The sequence below is a fragment of the Crocodylus siamensis genome, chromosome 4, assembly GCF_052110815.1.
Source record: "Crocodylus siamensis isolate JL-2025a chromosome 4, ASM5211081v1, whole genome shotgun sequence".
NCBI classification, from domain to species: Eukaryota; Metazoa; Chordata; order Crocodylia; family Crocodylidae; genus Crocodylus; species Crocodylus siamensis.
Window position 1 is genome coordinate 102,131,328 of NC_143398.1, and position 22,818 is coordinate 102,154,145.

At 40.5% G+C, this 22,818-nt stretch overlaps 1 protein-coding gene across 2 annotated transcripts in view; it reads left to right on the forward strand.

Moving 5' to 3' along the window:
* The window catches only part of SLC41A2 (solute carrier family 41 member 2), a 93,495-nt gene that overhangs the window by 53,066 nt on the left and 17,611 nt on the right, over window positions 1–22,818 (forward strand). For both annotated transcript variants that reach the window (XM_090043184.1, XM_090043185.1), the window contains exons 9-10: window positions 19,444–19,575; window positions 21,322–21,470. In XM_090043184.1, the coding sequence (XP_089899310.1) occupies window positions 19,444–19,575; window positions 21,322–21,470 (281 nt within the window). The remainder of the gene's footprint in view (window positions 1–19,443; window positions 19,576–21,321; window positions 21,471–22,818) is intronic.

Genomic DNA, 22,818 nt, shown 5'->3' on the forward strand with positions numbered 1-22,818 from the left:
AGGGGACCTAGTGTGTTGCCCAAAATTAGACACAGTACTTCAGTTGAAACTCTGCAGGGCTCAGTAGAACAGCATATTTACCTCCAATGTCTTACATAGAAGTTTCCCTGTTAATACAGGATGAGACTCACCTATTTTTCCAGTAGTAAGATCTGGTTGACTCACGTTCTTTTTCTGTTCACTGTAAGACCCTGGTCCTTTTCTGCAGACCTGCTTCCTGAGGGCCCTGCCACATGTTCAAATTAAAGCTGGATAGCAACGAACTATGGAATTATGACGCATTTTCAAGCACTAACTTGGTAGCTGGCTGGCTCTTTTATAGCCAAATAGTCATTTTATGGTGTGATAAGTTTGCATCTGTGGCTGATCTAAGTATCTAAATTGATTGCATGATTAATCAGTTAATTGCTTTGAACTTGTGGCTAGTCTTATTTTGCTTGTGTGGCTGGTGTAAATTTATTATACAATTAACCAGTTAATTGTGTAATATATATAATGTGTAGCAGGGGTCTAACTGCTAACTCAGATATTTTTTTTTCTGTATTTGTGAATTTAATTTATCACAATGTAATGCTTTGTGTTTGTCTTTATTGAATTTCATTTTGTTGATTTTGGATCATTACTCCAGTTCATCAAGATCACTTATGTTTTATATGTATATTCTCTATTCTATCATTTAAATCATTAATGAAAATACATGCCCAGGACAGACCTCTGCCAGGACCCCACTTGAAGTGCCCTCTCAATTTACCTGTGAACAATCAACTAGTCTGAGTGCTGTCTTCAACCAGTTGTATGGCCACCTCCAGAGATTTTTATCTGGCCAATTTTTCTCTAGTTTGCTTATGAGGGTATTATGTGAGACCAGTTTCAAAGCCTTAATCATGTTAAGATATTCACATACACTGCTTCCTGCCTACACATTAGTTACCCTGTCACTGGGGTGGTACAGATTATTTTTTATAAACCTTAGTAGCAGTTTTTCCTATCTAAAGGATAAGGAGATAGAAAACTGCAAAAAACAGCAGTTTCTGCAATCACTGCCAAAAATGATGTTTCCCACAATTTTGCATAGAATTGCCTGAAAAAAATTTCAACTTACGGGAATACAAAGAAAGCACAGCAAGCCCTACAGCCATTGAGCAAGTGGTCTGAGAAAGAGCTACTGCGTTAGTGACAGACTCAGTGAAGGCACCAGTCAGGAAAGCAAAATGGTTTTGGCACCATCTTTTAAGAACCTGGATGCAATTTTGCAACAATGCTGCAGTCTGAAGATGATGGGTGAAAAGAAATCCAAGAAAACTAAATATATTTCAGTTTAACATCATGTAAGGCAGTTGTCTGTAGGAACCTTGCATGCAGATGGTGGTAAATTTTATTTTGTTTATCATGATTCTTAATGTGTTGAGGAAAAACAGCACTGATCAGCATTTAGAGTCCAAACTTCATATAAAGCGAAAGGCTGCTGCAAAAGCTGAAGGTCAGAGCGAGAAACAAGCGACTATGTCTTCAATCTTTAAACAAACCACTGAAAGCAGTTTGACAAGGAAAGAGGCTACATTCATGCTAGTGGAGGCGTTCATGGCTGCCAACATTCCTCTGGAGGAAATTGATAACTCCTAAATTACAATGCTAGTTGAACAAACACGTGCCAAATGCTGGCAGTTTCCCATATGCAAGCAAGCTTCGCCAAGATTATCTACCAGGAGTAATTGTTTTGCATGTTCAGTCTACAAAATCTGCATTGAAAGAATATGAATCTATCTCAGTTGTAGCAGAAAAAGCAACAGATGTCCAAGATAACTATGTTCTGCACATTTTATTTGTACCTGGGAGCTGGACAGACCAGGGCCTGCCTGTTGTTCAAACACAGCTGGTTCACCTTGTATCTGTCAATTTTTCTACCATAGCACAAGCTGTAGTGAAGGCTTTTGCAAACTACAGCTTAGAATTTAACAACATCTCAGTTTTTGTCTGATAATGCAATGTATATGTGGAAAGCTTTCTCTGATGTGTTCCATGGAATGATGCCCGATGCAATTCATGTCACCTGCAATGCACACATCCTTTCTTTAGTAAGTGACATCTGGTTTTTCTGATGTGGATAGCTTGGTTTTCTCTTTTTAAAAAAGTATTCTAAGGTTGTTCAGGCCATAAGCTATGATACAGGAAGTCCATTGCCAATCAAAGCAGGGATCTACATGTGACTGTGTCACTTCAACCAGAGCCAGTGCTTACAAGGTAGAATTTGTGGTTTAATGCAGTTCATTACCATGCAAAGAATATGATGTACTACCAGCAATTTGTGTGCAAGGAGCTTGAAATTGTGCCTGGCATATGCAGTCTCTTAAAACAGGTTGACATTGAAGATCAAGTTAAGTTTGTGGCTGAAAATGTGATCTGGTTCAGGAAGCTTCTAACACGGTTTGAAACTCGGCAGGTTTTGATCCATCAGCTTGTTGTGTGCCTGGTGGATCTGATAAGTTGGGCTGAAGACATGGCATCACAACTTTCAAACTGTCAACATGAAAGCCAGCGGAGACAAGAATTGTTCCAGGCCAATAGCTGCGAAGTTGAATTGGTACTACCAGTATGATCAGTCACTACCACCACGGTTTAAACAACCAGCTGTCTCCTTTTCTAGTGCTGTTAGCCTTTTCTGATTTTTGACCCTCAGCTACTGAAATCAGTCCCTGGGTGGCAGAAAGGTTATGACAAAGAATGAGCTGCCTACATTAACTTTTACAGATTGCCAGGTGCCTTTGACTGTGACTGTGTTTTGGGAATCTGTTTCTGATTGGTTTCCACGTCTCTACAACTTGGCAAAATGCTGACTTACCATTCCAACCAATTCAGTGGATGCAGAATATGCGATCTCAGTGTATGGACAATTGTTCACACTGCAGCAACACAGGATGTCAGCTGCAACTGCTGCTGGATGCTGCATGCTAGCATTTAAAAACTAATGTGAATCATTTATGTCAAGGTCAGCATTATTTAGTATTACTACACTTTTTGTAGAATACTACTAATAAATTATGGTATATTAGTTGCAATTCAGATTCTGTATAAATTTATATTAATATTTCAATTTAGATTAAAATTTAATACTTAGATTTATAATAATGAGGTAATTTATTTGATATTTCTGCACACTTTGCTTTTTAATTGTGCTGTGTTTTTTGCCTCTTGCCCAATCTGCGGCAAGGGGTGGAGCTGCCAGGGCCCCTTGGCCAATCAGCAGGGGTGGAGTGGGGGGCTTGCTGCAAAAAGACTGCAAAATCACCTGTGCTTTGTCTCACCATTAGGTAAGTCCCTAGTTATACTGGAGCTGTAGTAAGGCTTTTTGACACTGTCTCAGATGACATTCTTATTAGCAAGTTAGGGAAGTCTAGATACTACTTACTGTGAAGTGGATACACATTGGGCTGGAAAACCATACCCGTTATTTCTGGCCTACTATCAAACTGGAGCATGGTGTCCTGAGGGGTTAGTCAGAGTTTTGTCCTGTGTCTGCTAACATTTAGTATTTGCATTTATAACTTGGATGATGGAGTCTATTTCTCTCAGTCTCTCTCTTTCCCCCAACCCCATTATCTTTTGTATTATAATTTCTCTGTTTTTCTTATACTCTGCTTTCTGCATGTCCTTTTGCAGCATCTGATGATGTAAACTTCGGTTCACAGAAGCTTATGCTTTCTATATATATCTTGTTTAGTTAGTCTATGAAGGAGCATATCTACCCTGATTGTGGACTAAAGAGTAACATTGCAGTATTAAATTTGCTGACAAAACTAAGAGTGGAAGAATTGCCAGCATTTTGGAGGCCAGAACTGAAGTTCAAAATAACATCAATAAATTGGAGAAAGGGTCTAAAATAGATAGGATGTGATTTGATAAGGACAAATGTACAATGCTAAATTTGGGTCAGAATAATCAACTACAAAAATAAAAAACCAGAAGCCACTGGCTGGACAGCAGTTCTCCAGAAAAAAATGTGAGGTTTATATTTCATAGATTTCATATTTCATAGACATTAGGGCTGGAAGGGACCTCGGGAGATCATTGAGTCCAGCCCCCTGCCCAAAGGGCAGGAAGTCAGCTGGGGTCATAGGATCCCAGCAAGATAAGCATCCAATTTACTCTTGAAGGTGTTCAATGTAGGTGCTTGAACTTCCTCCGCTGGCAGACTGTTCCAGACCTTGGGGGCTCAGACAGTAAAGAAATTCTTCCTTATGTCCAGCCTGAAACGGTCTTGCAGGAGTTTGTGACCGTTCGACCTCGTCATCCCTTGGGGCGCTCTGGTGAACAGACGTTCCCCCAGATCCTGGTGGTCACCCTTGATAAACTTATAGGTGGCCATCAGATCACCCCTGAGCCTGCGCTTTTCCAGGCTAAAGAGTCCCGTGGCTCTCAGCCTGTCATCGTAAGATCTGTTTTCCTGACCTCTGATCATGTGCGTGGCTCTCCTCTGGACTCTCTCAAGCTTCTCCACATCCTTTTTGAATTGTGGAGCCCAAAACTGGACGCAGTACTCCAGCTGTGGCCTCACCAAGGCCGAGTACAAGGGGAGAATGACGTCCCGGGATTTGCTCGAGAAGCATCTATGGATGCACGCCAGTATTTTGGTTGCTTTACTAGCTGCAGCATCGCATTGCAACTAGCCGCAGCATCGCATTGCAGTTTAGTGGATCACAAACTGAAAATGAGTCAACACCTTGCTGGGATGTATAACCACAGTGTTGTATGTAAAACACAAACTTAATCTTCTGTCCTTGGTACAGAGACAATCTTAGTACCAGTGCTGTTTCCAGGTTTGAGTATGGCACTTCAAGAAAGATGAAGTTTTTGGAGGGAGTACAACGAAAAACAAAAATGACTAGAGCTCTAGAAAATGTGACCTGTGATGAACAACTGAAAGAACTGGATTTGTTTAGGATAGAGAAGAAAAGACTTGAACAGTGTTGTCTCACATCTCAGTATGTAAAACATGACTGCAAAGTGGAAGGTTTTAAACTATTCTCCATCTCTACAAGGGACAAGACAAGTAGTAATGGGCTCAAATGGGCAAGGGAGATTTAGGTTATATATATGGAAAATGTTTCTAATGGGAAAGATTGTTAACCACTGGAACAGGCTGCCTAAGGAGGTTGTGGAATCTCCGTCATTAGAGGTTATTAAGAACATGGGATTAGACAAACACCTGTTGTGAATGGTTTGGATATAATTGATCACATCTTGTCCCAGGTAAAAGGACTAGATAACCTCTCAGGGTCCTTTCTACCCTGGGTTTTTTTTGTTTTGTTTAATTTGTTTGTTTCTTAATAATCTTCAACTAGTTCCTCCTCTGTAATTAGAATCAAATATAAAATAACTTCTCCACCTTTTGAAACAAAAAAATTGTCCCAAACATTTTTCAATAACATGATAGACTGGGCCTTGTCATCTTGTTTTTCCAAAAGATACCTTAATAAGTAAAAGTTCCCCATTGCCACCTTGTACTGTCCTCTGGATGCAGCTGTTAGCTGCTCAGGAAAAGCCTCATGCACATCTTTCTTCTGATCATGTAGCCAAAACTAATAGGTTTAATCAGGAGGACTGTGGTAGCGTTGCCACCAGGGCGCGCCCCTCCCCTCCCCCCCTTTTATTCTTCTGTGTTCACCCAGAGACATTAACAACTTTACCCCTTACCTCTTCCGGGACCTCAAAGCAAATATGAATGTTCCTGGATCAAGCACACCTTCTTCTCCCTTTTTCCCCTGCTGTCCTTAAATAAGATGCACCCTTCTGTCAATACTATAGTCCTGAGATTTGTCTCACCAATCTCTGTGATGTTGATAATGGCATAGTTTTGGCTGTTTGCAAGACTTCAGGTTCTTTGAGTTTATTTTCCATGTGCCTAGCATTTGTGTATTGCTATTTCAGAGGTTTAGCCTATTGCTGTATCACTCTCCTTGTTCTCTGTGACCCTACTGCATTTTCTTATTTCCTTCTAGCTTTCCTTTCTAGTCCTGTGACTAGATCCCTTTCATTTAACTCCTCTGTGGGCTTTGTTTTCTGCTCCCTTCCAATATAGTTTAAAGCCCTCCTTACTAGTTTGGCAAGTTGAAGTCCTAGGTATGCCCCACCTCTTTATTAGAAAGGACCCCAAGCCTTCCTAGTGGTGCAATCCCATCCTGTTACTGAGGGCATCCCATCATTTTTCTGATTGTTCCCTCAGGCTTCTGCTTCCGATCAAATATACTAACCCAGGGGATTGGCAATGTTTTTGGACAGATTGCCAAAAACACCCACAACCTCAGCTTGTAAGATGTTGGCATGCCAGGGGTGGAGCGCAGGAGAGCCACAAGAGGCCCAATCCTTTTTGGGGCAGCGCAGCCCCAGCCCCTTCCCTGCCGTTCACCCTGAGGTGTGCATGCCAAGCAAAATGCCTTTGAGTACCATGCCCTGGCACCTGTGCCAGGGGTTGCCTACCCCTGTACTAACCCATAATTTTTGGAGACCTTCTCCACAGACTCATTCATCCTTTAATTGCCCCTGTGACAGGGAATTAAATTTATTTGGTCAGGCATTCAGTACATACACTGGATTGAAGCACCACCACTTGATAAATCACCAGTATGTCTACTGAAGATGATAATACGTGTATGAAATTGAAGGGCTATCATTGTAGGTGGCATAAAGCTTAGTTTTCATAATGACACTTTTATGCAAGGCCATTACCTGAAATCTGCATTTTGTGTTTGTTTGCTTATTACTTCTAACAGCCTCCGATTAGTGATTGGTGTTAATAGAGTGTTTTCATCTTTAAGAATAAGAGTTGATTATTTGTTCTCTCAGAGAAAGATTCCTATCCTAAGATTCTTGTACTTGAAAATGATTTTATGTATTGGCTTGTTCCTATCCACTTGCCCACATTATTAGTGAAATAAATTCTTGTCAGCTTTCTTTCTCTCTCTCAAAAAAAAAGAAACTAACAAGTAGAGGCAATAAGAGCTGCTATTTTTCCCTCTCTCTGTCAAAATATAAGGGAATATAAATATTTGAAATGAGTAAGTATGCTCAGCCCTTCTGAAATTCTAAGGATTAGGAGATTACGCTAATATATTGATGCAGAGACACAAAAGTGTGGCTGTATTATATTATAGTATATGCAATACCTAATAGATAGTAGCGGTGTGTGAAATGGGCCATATTCGATTTGGATTTGGATTTGGCCCAAATCAGGGACAGTGATTTGATTTGTTGATTCAGATCACTGTCCCAGATTCGATTTGGCTGAATCCGAATCTGAAGATTCAATGATGATTTGGCCACCGAATCTGGCTGAATCTCCACTGAATTGAATCGGGGACCCAAGTTTGCACAGCCCTAATAGATAGTATCCTCTGAGAGATAAAATGACAGATAAGTAATTCACTTTTACTAGATCGGGTCCTCTTATGATTTGTGCCTACACTAATGCCTCTTGATATTGCTGGTCAGTGAAAATATAAAAATGTACATATACCTCATTAACAAAGTCCTAAAGTGTGGACCGCTGACTAGTTAGCTTTTGAAATAGCACTGCTGCAGGCCAACTTCATTTTCCCTCCTACACCTCTGAAAAGGAAAGGAAAAATCCCATTCCCTATTGGTATTTTCCTTTCTTTTTCTGAAAACCTTCTCAGGACAGGGCCCTACTGTTTTCTCCAAAGTCTGTCTTGTGGAAGCCCAGTTAGGCAGAATTTAGCACTTCAGGTATGTCCTGTGCCACTGTGACACTGCAAGACAGACATTGAGTGGGAATGAACAGCATCAACTGGGTGTTTCTGTACTGAGAAGAGTTTCAGGTCTCCTTGTACTTGCAGTTCTCAACTCAGGCTCTAAATGAAGACAGTAGTTGTACATTTTTCCCTCAATTCTTCCAAGAACCTTTCCTTTTTCTCCACTTCAGTGTCTCCCTCCCTTATTCTCAAAACCTAAAGTGGAATAATGCTAGCCCTGGCCAATTGCTTTAACAGCCTTAAAGGCCTAGTCATCCTTGTTAACCATCACTTTATGTATTCACTAGCTTAGGTACCAGAAGCAGAATAGAAGTGTTAGTCCCATATTTGACCTGAGACACAGGTTTCATTAGCTCAGAGCACCACAGGGCGCATCTACACAATACATTTACTGCACAGTTGACCAATTAACCGCACAGTAAATGTCTGGGCATCTACATGTGTGCCCCTATTAGGGCACACAAAACAAATAAACTCTTCTGCATCCAGGTAATCTTGTAAAATACAAGTACTACCCTGTTGCAGAGTGTTTTCATGCACAGCAGCACACTTGTAGATGCTGCCCTGGCTGGCTGGGGCACAGGTTGCCTCAGTGCAAGGGTAGCCAGCAAGCAGCCTCCATGTTGAGGTACCCTGTGCCTCAGCCAGCCACTCTGCAGCACATGGAGATGCGGGAACCATCAGCCTAGGGCTGCTCCATCATCTCCATGTGCTTCAGCAGGGACTCTGCAGCACGCAGAGATAGGGACACATCCCTGGGCTGACTGCTCCCTCATTTCCACTTTGCAGCTGGCTGGGACACAGTGCATCTCAGCATAGGAGCTGCCTGCCAGCTAGCCCCACATTTGAGGCACCCTATACCCCACTAACCCTCCTGCAGCATGTGGAGCCCAATCAGAGCTGCTCTGGGCTGGCAGGATAATGTCCTGGGTCCCCCACTGAGTCCAGGCTGCTCCAACCAGGCTCCAGTTGATGCACATGAATAAACTCTGGAGCAATTTGCTCCAGAGAGCAAATGGTGTTTGCTCAAACAGTGCACCTGGGAACAAAAAAATGCTCCAGAGTTTATTGGTCCATATAAATTGCACATGTAGATGTGCCCACAGTGAGCTAATATATCTACACTACTTCTGATGCCAGAGCTCTCTTGATATTTCTACTTGGTGTTGTTCAGCAAAGCATGATCAATGGCCAATTAACCAGTTGCATCTTTCTGAGTTCGCTCCTTTATTAAGTGATACCTAATATAAGTAGGAGACTTATTTGAATTACTGTAAGATGAACTTATTAGTCTAAAACTATTAAGTCAGCACCTTAACAGAAGAAAGGAATACAAATCATGTGTTTATATTGCACTTTCTCTCTGGGGTCACAGATCACACTGATGTTAAATCTGAGATCTAATCTTACACAGTCTGTTCCCAAAGTCAGTGTCAAAGGGTCTGCCTTCAGTGGAAAAAAATGTTGCTGGCAAAAGGCTGGAAAGCTTGAGAAAAACGTCTTTCCACTCTGAGTGCTAATCTGTACCAGTTCCTTGGAAGGTGATTCTGGCTATTGTCAGGGATCATCTGAGCAGAGTTTGTGCCACTGGCTCAGGGCAGTTAACATCTAGGCTCATCAAGGTTTGAGAGAGTTAATCAAGACTCTGGTTAAGAGGAGCTTTTTAGAGGAGTCTAGAATTAAAGTGTAGCAGAACCTAAACTGCATAAGGTCATGAAGTTGACTAAATGTTAATATATTTAAACTAAAATTAAAGCATGCGCTTTGTATATAGTTTTGATCATCTAATACATTTCAACAAAAGCACTGCATTATGCTATTTAGACATACCCTGTGCAGTACTAGTAAACATCCATAAGTGGCTATGTCTGAGACATTCATCATTGATTTTTTTTTATTTATTTTGCTTTCTAGTAGATAAGTTATTAGTTAAAATCTGCAAATCATTTTACACTTCAGCCTGCTGAAGTTGGATACAGAAACTGCAGATTTCCAGCAACCGTTCTTTTTATGCAGAAGGAAGATGATAATGCTCCAAACAATTATATGCTGCACACATGAAAAAGGTGCAGTTACTTGAGAGAGATAATTACTTTTGTTTCCCTTTTTTGGTTATAATAAGAAAAACTCAGCAACGCATTTTGGAAATAGATGCAATTTAGAAAGTAATTACACAGAAAAAGCAATTGTAGATATTTCCTCTATTATCTGGAATTGTTCTGTAAAAATAATTCTGGAAATTCCTGCTTTGCAGATGTGTTTTACAGGTTTTAGATCATAAAACTTTCATGACATCTGGAAAACTCTCTCTTTTAATAGTAATCAGAGTGATACTGTAGTTTATCCAACCAAGTGACTCCATTTATCATAACACTGCCCAACCTCAGAGTCAGTGGGGTAAGTTAAGTTAGGTTCAAGGAATCTGGAAAAAGGTCTTCACAAATGAGTAAGAGAAAAGTTAATATAAAATTGTAATTGCACTCTGCTAGCCAGGAGTTGAAAACTGAGCTCACATGATGCACTCCATAAAAACATACCCTTATTTTCATATTAATGTAAATTGAACAATAGACCTTCTCTTTTTCCAGAGGTCTTTTGCTGTGAATTGCTTGTTGAAAACTGAAGCATTGTTTTTCAAATGTCATGAAGTGTTGTGTTTTGGAGTTTATGAAAAGTAAAACCTCCAAAATCATTCTGTATGTTAAAAAAATTCTGTCAAAAAGTATGTTAATTAATAAGTATATATATTTAATTCTGAAAGAAAGTAGCTGCGCAGTGAGTTCTTGGATAACACAGGCCATGATTGGCAGATGGCTTCAGACTATTCCACACCTGAAATCTGGTGCCACAATAAATCAGAGTGAAAATATAACTATGGTAGCAGGGAGAATTGACTGGGCAGTCAGTGATATATTTTGCATTTTGGACGGAAAGAAAGTGGATTGGTCTTAAAATGGTGCCTCTTTTAGTCAAGTATTTACATATTTCAATCTTTCGTTTGGCATGGAGAGATGTGGAATCTTGATTATGGAAATTAAGCTTAACACGTTATTGGGTGACATTTTTAAGCCTACTCAGTTGCTATCCTGTGCAGGTAGCGTTGAGTAATCTATACTTGCAAAAACGTGTGTTATATAAAAGCTTTTGCTTGGAAATTATTTACTAGACTATTTCAGTAGTTACTAGTTTCTGTAGCAATTTGTAATTATATCTAAAATATTTTCAACTTTTAGTAGGAAGGAAATGAGCAGCTTTCAAACTGCAGTGTTTTAGCCAAATGAAAAATTATTATTCCAACAAAGACATTAATACCTTGCATATACAATGTTGGCTCAAAAATGTCTTTGTTACATAGGAGAACATAGTTTTTTTCTCTAATTCCACCTCTTTCCCTAAAACACTTCCAACTTTCAGCGTAAATACATAGAACATGCAGATCTGAAGTTAAAACACATTTGGAAAATGGGGCAATGCATATGGTTTGTCAGACAAATGAGGAAATTAGTGTAAGCATTTTATATGCATAAAATCTTAGGAAATAAATGGTATAGATCTTATGAAAACAATTAACATTGAATCTTTTGGGAAATAATTTGGTTCTTTACATTTTTTGAGCTGCATTAGCTACTATAATTGAGATTTTTTTCCTCCTTTTTGTCTCCTTGGTAGTTGTTTTCTATAATAAAAGCTATATGAGAAATCAGATTATTTGGCTGACTTCCAAACTAACTAATCAGCACAATTCAGTGCTTGGAACCATGGATAGTGCTGACTGAAGCCACCTCTCAGAAGTGGCAGCTTCCTTACCTCCTATGTCTGTTGTTTAAAATATTTTATTATCAAAGTCACATACCATTTTGGAACTCTGTTGAATAAATTCTATCTTTATTGTATTGCTATCATTTGATTTTAATTTTTTTGCCTACTGCACAAACTCTATTGTTGGTGTAAATAACTCAACTCATACCCTGTGACTGCTTAATTTGTAGCTTAGAAATTTCCCTAGATTGTACTGAAAATAAAAAAAAGGGATCTAGAGCAGGGGTTCTTAACCTTTTTTGTGCCATGGACCCCTTTGGCAGTCTGGTGAAGCCTATGGACCCCTTCTCAGAATAATGAGCGTCTGTAGACAGGAAGACTGCGATCACGCGTGATCTAGTGGCGGGTCTAATAACTACTGTAATTTCGAAGTAGTGATGAGTGTAAATGATATTTCGAGATATCTGCAACAACTATAATGTGATATGAAAATATCTGTGATTTCTATTGGTGACAAAGTCACAGGTACTGCTAATACTACTGTGGTTTGTTGCCTACATTCATAACTGAAGGAAATGCTAAATTTCAGTTAGAGGTTAGTGAAAGTAAAGATGTACTTTTTTTTCCCATCCAAGTTCACGGACCCCCTGAAATCTATCCACAGACCCCTTGGGGGTCCATGGACCCCAGGTTAAGAACCCCTGATCTACAGCATTCATATGCACTAGTGTGCCTCCAGAAGGAGAGAGGTTGAAGGTGTACTAAATTAATGATGTTCAGTATGCTTAGTGATGTTAACTGGCACAGGAAGAAGTTGCTACTTACGCCTTTAGTTAAGACTAACTCTTTCCATTATAAATTTCTGAAGGTGCATCTATACATGTATTTGATCCGGGAACAAGCTCCCCAGCCTGTTCCCCACCCAGCTGTGTCTTCACTGAGCTGAGCAGGGAACAGGCTCCTCAGCCCCTGCCAGCAGGGAGCTCCCAATGTCAGCTCTGCGACTGTGGGGTCGGTGCTGGGAGGCCCTTATCTCCCACCCCCTGGTGGACAGCTGACTGGGAGCAGATTTGCTCCCAGTCAGTTGTCTACATGAGTGCTACTGCACTGTTGCTAATTGAAAGTAAATTTGCTACTTGCAGTTGTAGGTAGCAAATTTACTGACAGTTAGCAAGGTTTACTGTGTAAACTTCACAGTAAACTACACCGTGCAGTTAGGCGTCTCATGTAGACATGCCCTGTGTTCACCTGCCTATAGGTTTGGAAAGGTTTGCCTTGGGGTGAACTGTTCTAGAAAATTTCAGCTAAGGTATTTGGTTAAGCCATTTCTGAGACAAGGAAAGAAAATAGTTTTATTGATGTTAAAAAAAATTAATGCAAGGTTTTTTTCTGCTCAAAATTTTTCCAGGGAATTGTCCTAGTGTTAAGGATCATGGGAATTGTCTTAGTGTTAAGGATCATAGGAAAGCAGGGCTGAAAGGGACCTCACGGGGTCTTCTAGTCCAGACCCCTGCTCAAGGAGGGATCATCCCTGACTAAAACCATCCCAGCCAAATGTCTTTTCAGTCTGTTCTTGAAAAGTTCCATGGATGAAGATTCCACAACTTTTCTAGGTGCCTGTTCCAATGTTTGACCACCCACATAGTCAGCAAGTTCCATCGAATCTCCAACCTAAATTTCTTCTGCAGTGGTTTGAGGCCATTGCTCCTAATCCTGTCCTGGGTCACAGACACTAGTCTATCTCAGTGGTATTCAACCTTTTGGCCCTGTGAGACAGATGAGTAGTGTAGGGCCAGTCAGCAGGCCAGATCAGATCAGATCCCACACATCAGGATTGGGCCTGTGCGCCCAGATTGGGCCTAATATATCCTGGGCTGGTCCCCATGCTCTGGAATTACGGCCCACTCAGCTGGGATCAGGCCCTGCAGCTCTGTGCTGCTGTCTCTATCTGGCCCCACATACTGGGTTTGGGCTCTGGGGCCCCCTGCCACCTATGCCCAGCCCTATGTGCTGGCATTGGGACTCTGTACTGCCTCCATCTGGCCTCAAGTGCCAGGATTAGGGCCCTAGACCTCTGTGTCACCTCCTTCAGGTATTTGAAGGCTGTTATTGAATCCATCCCCCCCCTTAGTTTTCTGTGCTCCAGACTAAATAACCTTAATTCGTTCCACATTTTCTTGTAAGTCATGCCTTTAATCACTGTTGTCGCTTTCCACTGGACTCTCTAATTTGTCCACATTTTTTTTGAAATGTGAGACCCAAATGTGAACGCAGTATTCCAGGTGAGGCCTCACTAGTGCTGAACAGAGTGGAAGAATTGCTTCCTTTGCTTTGCTAGCAGTGCGCCTATTAATACATGCCAGTATGGTGTTGGCTTGTTTTGCAGTAAGAACACACTGTTCAGGTTATGGTCTGTACTGTAATTCCCAGGTCTTTGTCTGTAGTTCTGCAGCCTAGTTACTTATTCCTCAGTCTGTATTTGTACATGGAGTTATTCCATACCAAGTGCAGGACTTTGCATTTGTCTACGTTGAATTTGATCCAGTTGATCAAAGACCATTTCTGTGGTCTATCCAGGTTATACTGAATCCTAATAAGGAAGGTGCTAAATACTAGACTTAAGACAGATCCCAGGGAAACCTCACTTCATAACTCCTCCCAACTAGAATTGAGCTATTGATGATGACTCACTGAGTACAGTGATCTAACCAGTTATATATTCATCATACAGTTCTTTGGTCTAGACCAAGGGCAGGCAAAGTCTGGCCTGAGGGCTGGATCAGACCCTTAGTGGACTTGGTTTCCCAGCAGCCCCTGCCTGTGTTGCTGCAGCCAGTTTCCATGGAGACCTCAGCAGTAGCAGGACTGTGACAGGGCCAGGGTTTCCATGGAGACTGGGCAGAGGCATGCAGGCAGTGAATCGTGGCTCTGGCCTGGCTTCACACCACACTGTCACCACCATAAGATCCCAACCACAGCCCTGGAGTAGCTGTCTGCCCAGCTATATGCCCTGCCAGAGTTGCTGGAAACCCTGACCCTGCACTATCATGGTCCCACTGCTGCTGGGGTCTCCATGGAAACTGGCCACAGTGATGTGGGCAGGGGCTGCTGGGAAACAGAATCTGACCACCAGTCGGATCCACTATTTTGCCCACCAACCTTTTTTTTGCTGCAACCCTAAATTGGCCACCAACAGGACCTCTCGACTTGGCACCTCAGGGGCGGTTGGGAGCAGAATGCGGTGGCCCAGGGTGGCAGCAAAAAAAGGGGAGGGAGCCACCATTACCCCTTTGTGTGCTGCAGCCCCACTCTGCCCACCTGCCACTCCCCGGTCATGCACATGTGACTCTATTAAGGACCCCCCATGACCCTGATTTGGATCGCACCCGGAGGTTGGGAACCAGTGGTCTAGACTGTATTTCCTTAGCTTATTAATGAGAATGTCATGGGAGATGGTGATAAAAGCCTTGCTAAGTCCAAGGTATACCTCACCTACTACTCTCCTGTCACTTTATCGTAAAAGGAAATCAGGTTGGTCAGGCATGACCATGCTCTTAGTGAAACCTTGCTGCCTGTTCCTGATCACCTTGTTCTTCTTAGGTGCTTCACAGTAGATTTCTTGAGGACCTGCTCCATGATCTTTCCAGATCATGAGGTCATACTGAGTTGTCTTCAATTCCCCAGATCCTTCTCCTTCCCTTTCCTAAAGATAGGCACCTTATTTGCCCTTTTCCAATCATCTAGATTGTAGGACCTCACCCAATTTATGTGAATTTTCCAAGAAGATAGCCAATGACTCTGAAATTACCTTAACCAGATCCCTCAGGGTGTATCCCATCTAGCCCTGCTCACTTGAAAACATCTATCTTGTCTAAGCCATTTTTAACCTGTTCTTCCACTGCTCTAGGCTGTTTGTCTCCTTCCCTGACTTTGCTACATCTTTTAGTATCCTTGTAAAAATCTGACCAAATTAAGCCTCTGAAAATCCGTTAGTATGTCCCCTGTTTGACAGCTGAATATTCTGAATATTTAATCTTAATTCAACACACCCTATTCAGCTAAGTCTCCTACATGCCAATTAGGCTTCATATGTGCCACCTCACCCACTTCCTCCAAGAGTAACTTGGCAGGCTCTATTCAAGGGCTGCAGACACTGGGCATACCTTCTATTGAAAAATCTCTTCCCAATAATTAAGGCATAAGAGCTGAGAGCACAGTGCGTTCAAAGAACCATGTTGTGGAGGATCCCTGCCTCATTTGTTGCAAATGCAGAAAAGTACTTATTTAGTGAATGGGGCAGGGAGTTACAGAGATTAAAGGATGGTCTCCTGGTTTTAGGCATTTAAATGCTACTTTGGATAATAAGGTTCTAGTTCATATTGTTGCTTATTCTCATTAATAGTAGATTCAGTGAAATCAGTCAGACAGCTTGATTAGTGTGGTTCTTGGAACAAAGATGTCCTTTTTCAAAAACTAGGCATTTAAGCCATATTAATAGTCATATTCAGCTATATAGCATGATTTTGCCCATAACTTAAGGTTTTTATGTTCTGAGTACTTTTTAAATGAGAAAGAACAGATTGACAACGATTTATAAGAAATATATATCCTAAGAAGAAATGGTCATTGTTAAGCTTTTGAATGATTCAACTAAATAACTGGATTTAAAAAAATATTTTAAAGCAATAGTCAAGAATGGGATTCTTAGCACTCTGGACAATTTATCTGATGCATACCAATTAAAGCAATATTCTCAGTGCCAACTTTAACTAGATCTTCTGTGCTAGGAGGACTGTAAGACAAAGAAAATAATGCACTACATGTTATACTTCTCATCAGAAAAAAAAAACTAGCAACATTTTTGTAACAATATGGAAGCTATACCATGATGACAGCAATCTATCTTTTTCAAGTTTCTAATTTAAAATAAATATGCATTTGAACTTTGAAGCATTCCACAAGTGTGTCTCCAAATATTTCTTAATGCTGTCAATCACTAAGCCTCCTGTAGTTTTAGGCACTTCAAAAGGAGATCATTTACAAACTAAGGATTCGCACCGGTAACTTAATAACTTGACAAGCTGTTATTTTTTAATCTATACAATTGCATTTTATAATGGTTTTCTGCTACCTTCAGTGATGTCATTAATCTGGTATTGCCCAGGTAATTTTACAAGCATGATAGCAGCTATTAGATGAAACAGAATGAATATTATATTTTAAAAAAAATCTTCCTCCCCATACTGAAGGACTGCTCTTAAAAGTAATTTTAAAATCATAAAGCTGATAAAATCTTAGATTAAAGTTGAAAGACATTTCTAAAACTATGTATTTTAGAGAAGCCTTGATAGTCACCCAGTTCACTGAAAGACTTTATGGACCAACACTGTATCTTTCACCAGTTCTCTCATCTATCAGCTTCTCCCCTTGAATTGAAGACTGTGTCCGGCAAATGTATTAAAGTAGGTCTTTTTTTTGTCTAGACCCCTTTGATTTGGACCCATAATGAGAAGACTCAAGAATTCTTTTACTCTTCACCACCTCTCACCATAGGTTGCAGAGTTCTATGTAAAATTACCCATCCACCAGTCATATTAGCAAACTTTATTTAAAAACAGAGAGATTGGAATTAAAGATAATGATTTTGCTTAATACATATAGTTCTGCATCTCTCATAAGCTAAATAAGATATTTGCAGCAGAGTTGTAGAAGAAATAGAAAAACGAAATGGCTGCATATCTTCAAATGACAGCTCTTCTGTCTTTGACTTCTTTGGTCAACCTGTCATCTTCTTTTGCTAACTAGACACCATTTCCTTGTCTTTTCCAGTTTCTTGTGGTTGGATTCAGTTGATCCATGACTGCTGCTCCATTTTTTCAAACAAGTTCTCTCATTACTTACAAAGACACTTTTTCCTTTTCTCCAAGGGATAGCTTATGGAAGATGGAGACCTTGGATGATGGACAGTCATCATTCAAAAGCTTATCACTTAGACCACATTTCACACATGCTTTGGCCACTTTTGTGTCCTCCTTTCAAATAGACAGATTTGTCATTTTCTGTAATGACAATCTTATCCCTCCTCATTTTCCATTGCCATTCATTAGGTCCAGAGACCCTGCATCCAACTTTGGTCCTACTAAATTCAATAAAACAGGAGACCCTCAATCATAGTATAGGATTTTTGTATCTTCTGGAAAGTTCTCTGTATCTGTTGCATCTCCTTTAGATGCAAGATGCACCTTGAAAGATAGCTCCGGTGACCTCTAAGTTTGATATGTATTTATACTTTCCAAGATAGGGGATGGGGAAAAGGCTGTTAGAAATCTTATGCACTGTGTAGCCTCTTGAAATAAAAAAGCATCTGCAAGCATTCCAGTCGTTGGTGTCAGACTGACTGGTCTATAATTGCCCAAATCACCTTATTTTCTGTTTAAATATGGGCAAAGTGTTCACTGCTATCCACTCATGGCACCATCCCTAACTCAATAGATTTATTTAAAATACTCGCAACTGCACCTATAATTTAATGTGCAGTTTGTTTCAGAATTCTGGAATGGAGATCATCTGGTACCCTGGACATCAGTAAATTAAGCCAAGGTTTTCTTCCAGCTAAGATATCATTATTTCCATTTCTGTACTTCAGTTCTTATTAGCTATTCTGAATTTGCTCCCACGCTCAACATCATAATCCTTATTGAAAAATGAAAAGCATTAATTTAATTTTGGGGCCATAGTCAGATTATATTTAATGTCTACCCCATCTTCACTGTATATCAGCCCACAACTTACTCTTTTTATGCTTAAATAATGAATTGCTACTTGTTTTAATTTCCTTTGCAATGTTTAACTCAGTGTGATTTGGCAATTCTCACATTATCCCTACGCATCCTGATTTCCAAGATGTTGCTTTTTTGAACATCCTAAAACTTTTCCTATAACATCAGTCCATGAATCATCTTTTGGATTTAATTTGTATGCCATGCCTTTGTTCTCCTCCTCTAGTCACCAGAAGATATCCACTGAAGAACACCTGAGCCTCGTTTTCTTTGACTATCTTCACCAATTAGTTTGTGTGGTTGGCCTTAATCCATGCCAGCCAGAAACTGACAGTGTTATTTGATATGGGGTTCTTCCTTGAACCTGTCAAGACCCTCTTCAGCCTCAGATTCATGTTTTACATCCTTTGTTATTGGCAAATAACACACCCTTCTCTTTTTCCCCCAGTGTGTTGTAGTGACAGGCTTGTCAGTCTTTATAACAAGAAGTCCCTGGTAACATAGATGTTCCTCTTCCTGATGTTAGTGTTCCAAATCCTCTCCCTTTCATTCTTCCTTTTGTCTACGGATAATGCTTTCTTCCTTCCTCTCTTATAGTCTTCTATACGTTATCCTTAAGCCTCCACAGGCTTCAATATGTGGCTTTTTTCCTTTGTAGTTTACATTTTTTTTGGAACTAAGTTGCTCTGTTTTTCTTCTTTACCACCTTTCTCTGTCAACAAACTGGTCCCAGCTTTCTCCTACACTAGTCAGTCTTTTCATTTGACTTGTTCTAGCTACACACTTCTGTGGGTCACCTTCCTCCTGTAGAAATTTGCCCTGTTGTTTGGGAGGTGTCTGCAATCTTTAGTTGTCCATGCAGCCTTGAGGGAGAATCCTTCATAGACAATATGACTTAGGGTAGATCTCCAGACATGTTGGGAATAGGTCAGTTGTGGTCGGAGTTTTGCAATAAATCTATGATCAAAGTTGATCTGCAAATAAAATAACTTTGTATTTCAAAGATATTATTTCCCTTTTTTACCTTTGTACCCTGTGTGGTGGACATAATGAAATTTGGTAAGTTTGTTGAATTGTTGCCTGTTTGCGAATTCTCAATGAAAGATATCTTATTTACTTACATGCCTTTGGTCTTTCAGGTATTGGTGGTAATTTAGTGGCTATTCAAGCTAGCAGAATTTCTACCTACCTCCATTTACATAGCATTCCTGGAGAATTGCCAGAAGAAGCCAAGGGTTGCTATTACCCATGCAGGACCTTTTATGGTACAGGTATGTATTGGTTGATTTAGCAATCATTAACACTGAAGTATTGTCTTGTCCTTTTATTTTTCTGTAGAGTAAGCTGCACAAGCAGTAAAGGAGAGCAGTGTGTTAAGTTGTTGCATATAATACGAAAACAGCAGCAGGTGCACCCAAGCGTTTCAGCTGCCTAGAACAATTGGATGGATGGAAGAGATGTTTGTGCAGGAGGGGTAGGAAGGCAGATGGGGATTATGGAGGGTTAAGGACCCTACAACTCAGAATTGTATTATCGTTTAATCTTTCAGTAACTCATTTACTGCCCCCATTCCGTATACACCTGACCCATTTATAACCTTCCTCACCACAACTTTCTACACATAACAACTTCCAAGGTCAGCATTTGAAGAGATTTGAGCTAATTAAACACAGAGTTCTTACAAACTATATCCACATCTCCCTCCCCACTGCCGCTGTTCCCCTCCCTTGGAGGCTTTGTTTTCTTATCTGCTAACTCGTCTCTTACCTGTATCCTAGGCCCACTGTTCCCTTATTACTGGCATTCTCCACTATGTGCTCCCTTTGTGTTCCTTTCTTTCACACCACTGCCATTTACCCCATCTGTTGGTAGTAGTACCAAGGGTTTTGTCTCTGCAGCACACCAAGCAGTTTGTGGACCTCATTTTCCTTTAGATGAGGGTTTTCTGGTATTTCAGTTATAGGGTTCTGTCAAATAATGAATAGGACTCTCTGTGAACTTGATCAGATGCTATATACAAAGTATACAGACAGAAAAACAGAAATGCGATGAAGTTGAGAATAGGTTGTCACTTCATTTGGCCAACCTAAATGTAAATTAGCTCATTTAAGTGTAAATTATGCAATCTGCCTTTTCATGTTCCAGAAGATGCAGTCATACTGAGGGGGGGAAAAAAGACTGGATTCTGCACGGTTATTTGCTTACCCAGTACTCTCATCACTGTAGGAAGCAGTTTCCTTCAACTAACCAGTGCTATTTTACAAACCAGGTAGTGGTGTTGTAAATCACGTGTCACCCAGGTGCAGAGAACTTTTTATTCCCCTCCTTGTCTTGTCAGAGAAGGCCATAATGGTGTATTGTAGGTAATGGAAGAATGGCCTGTTTCTAATTCTAATTTAATCACCTAATGGAGTGAGTTGCTGTGACTACCACAGGTTATCTTGAAAACAGGGTGTCCTCACGAACTGTATAGTAACTTTGGCAAAGACTGACTTTTCAACAGCTTCTGTTGCACTTTGATATTTTTATGGAATATATTTCTAGGTCATAAATGGAACAACAGTGGAAGGTAAATATACTTCTTAGCAATAAGAAGCCTCTGGATTTTTATTGGTGAGAAAAGGTGGCCAGAACTTCCCCTCTGCTGGAGGACCTTTATAAGGGATTAGTGCAGCTCAAAAAGTGGGTGGCATTGTTAAAGTCAGAAACATAATCAGTGTGTCTACTAATCAACACTGGTAGGATACATATGAGCAAAACCGTGAGCAGCTTATGCCAACAAAGGTCCTGCTCATCTGCAAGCAGACACTAAACTTTCTTGTCCCCAGAGGAAATCTTGAGAGAGTTTGATGGAACTAATGCCTGCCCTTTCAGAAGGGTGCAATTTGTACCTGCCTTTACCATTGGGGATGAACTTATCCCACAGCTATGGAATTCCAGTGTTGTTTTTTCCCCTCTGCTATCAATAAAAATGTTTTCACCTTTTGAACAGCTAAAAGGACTTCTATGTATTTCAGGAGTAAACAACAAATCAGCTCAAGTTCTGCTACTTTTGGTGATTCCTGGGCATTTAATTTTCTTGTACACCATTCACTTAATGAAAAGTGGACACACTTCACTGACTCCAATCTTTATAGCAGTATATTTGTTTGCAGCCCTGCTACAGGTAAGATTTAAAAAGCTTTTCCAATGGTTATTGTAGTTCTCAGAGAATGGCGTGTTGAATATGGGATTTTAAATTTATAAAAAAAAAAGCTTAGTAGTTCGAATGTTGTGAGGTAGTAACATACATATGAGAATATATTATTACCCTTCAGTGTATTCTCAATGCCAGCCCCTGCATTTTGGGTATTTTTCAATAGGTATCTGTGTGCTGTTTTCCCAAGTACGTATCTTGTTTTTGCATACTTCAGTATCATTGCACCCAGTAAGCATTGTGTTAGTCAGTGGGAACAATAGCATCTTTATTACTAATAGAAAGCAGGCCAAGGAAAATCCTAAAGGAATTCTTTCAAACTGTTTTCATGAAATAAATTGTTTCAGTCTTGTTGGTTATATTTTCTCATATAGGTGTATGGTTACATGCACTTCTAACACTAAATAAAGGTGAAGTTGGGTTAGCAGCAACCAGGATAAGATGGCTTGTATTTGTACTCATTTGGGGTTTTTTTAATTAGGAATTCTTATTATACTTTTACTGTTTTTGCCTAGTACTTTATTTAGACCTAGCAATGGGAGTTCTTGAAAGATGTGTTTGAAATAGCTATGGCTTAAGTTGAAGTGAGTAAAATAAAAAATGGTTAGTTAATTTTTCAGGCATTGTACAATAAAGAAGCACTTGGAAAATCCTTATGTTAAGTGTAGGCCCTGCTTTTACAGTAGCTTTGACCAAATTGAGGGCAGCATTAATCAGTCAACAACAACAAAAAGTCAATTCAGTGTTCTACCTTCTGTTTTGGTGGTTTTAGTGTTTCTTCCTGTAAAGATGGGTTTTGCCAAAAGCTACAATTAGTATGTCATATAAAAGGTGTCAGATTTTCACTTAGTAAATAGTGAAAGACTCCAAGTCTTGGACTAAAAAGTGCCATTCTTTATTTTTAACTGCCCTCTTATGTGATTGCTTTTATTTCTTATCCTCTTGCTCTAGTATTTGATTCTTCCTCTACATCCATTTCTTATGGACATGCTGTATATTGGCCTGGTCCAAATTTTACTCTCAGTGGTGGATATATCAAGAGCTGCTGAAAGAAACAGATTTCATACTCCAGCCTCCCCGGGGCGGCAGGGCCCAGCAGGAGCCTGCCCCCAGGCGCCTGGTGTTAGTGCTGCAACGGATGCGCGGAGTCGGTGGAGCAGGCTCCGAGCCCACCCGCCAAGCCTCTGGCCTGCGCCCAGGCCCGGGGACCTCCGGGAAGGGCCTGCCCCGCTCGGCGGAGCTGCCCCAGCCTCCCCGGGGTGGCAGGACCCGGCAGGAGCCTGCCTCCAGGCTCCTGGTGTTATTGCTGCAACGGATG